The following is an 894-nucleotide window of genomic DNA, read 5'->3' as shown; positions in this document are numbered from 1 at the left end:
CAGACAAGGGGAATCGCCAGAGGAGGGCCACGCACACTGGAACCGGGAACTAACCTTCCCACTTGGTTCCACGTCCACCCGGCAGTGCTGTCTGGACACACTGGGCAGCTGAACTCTGATGTCACACTCATTATTGCGTCCGATGGAACAACTGGTGTTGGTCAGGGGGAAGGGCGTCCCATCAGCTCCCGACCTCTTGATCACCACAATGTAACCCAGGATCTTCATGGCGCGAAATTCCCAACCTCGGCCCAGCTACCTGCAATGGAGGGGAAAGAGTTGGTTCAAATCACACCGCGGGATCTCATAACGAAGCGTGCTTTTCTCCCCGTAAATCTTCTGCCAAGTGACGAAAGGCAAAGTCAAGTAATCCTCATAGTACGTGAAAGTTGGAACAGACATCTCTCTATCTCTCACGGCATAAAGCGAGAAATACCGTAAACATTCTACCGGAAAGCGAGTACAGGTCTTGTCCTCGCGACCAAAAGTTTACACGGGCGATAAAAAGCGTAAACGTGCAATTCCAGCAATCAATCCTTCCCGAAATGCAAGCACACATGCCTGACCGACGACCATCATCAAGTTCTTAGCGGGCATCGGTGTTGCAACTTGGCAAGCACTCCTTTTGTACGAACAGCACATGCCCCCCCCCCCCTCTCAACGCCTCCCAACTTACCCAGAAAGAAAGAAAAAAAAACTATTCAGCATAAGGATCCGTCGACCTTAAGTCCTCCCCTCCCCCCCACACCCTCGCTTCACAACCACGAAGTACCTTACGGCTGCTGGAAAGTGAAATTAGCGAGGCGCACAAAGAAGGCTCCCGAGCACATTCACATGTTTCGTACACGCGGGACCGCACGATGCCAATGCACCTTCAGCGGCGGGAAGTCTCGA

At 52.6% G+C, this 894-nt stretch overlaps 1 protein-coding gene across 1 annotated transcript in view; it reads right to left on the bottom strand.

Annotated features, from left to right (window-relative positions):
• LOC119585997 (proliferation marker protein Ki-67-like) overlaps positions 1–589 on the bottom strand; it is a 10,867-nt gene extending 10,278 nt beyond the window's left edge. The window contains exons 1-2 of the mRNA XM_037934709.1: positions 494–589; positions 55–259 (exon numbers count right to left, since the gene is read on the bottom strand). Of these exons, the coding sequence (XP_037790637.1) occupies positions 55–228 (174 nt within the window). The 5' untranslated portion in view covers positions 229–259; positions 494–589. The remainder of the gene's footprint in view (positions 1–54; positions 260–493) is intronic.
• Between the last annotated feature and the right edge of the window lie 305 nt (positions 590–894).

This window comes from Penaeus monodon, chromosome 20, assembly GCF_015228065.2.
Source record: "Penaeus monodon isolate SGIC_2016 chromosome 20, NSTDA_Pmon_1, whole genome shotgun sequence".
NCBI lineage: Eukaryota > Metazoa > Arthropoda > Malacostraca > Decapoda > Penaeidae > Penaeus > Penaeus monodon.
The sequence above is the reverse complement of the archived record's forward strand: the minus strand, read 5'-3'. Positions and strand labels throughout refer to the sequence as shown.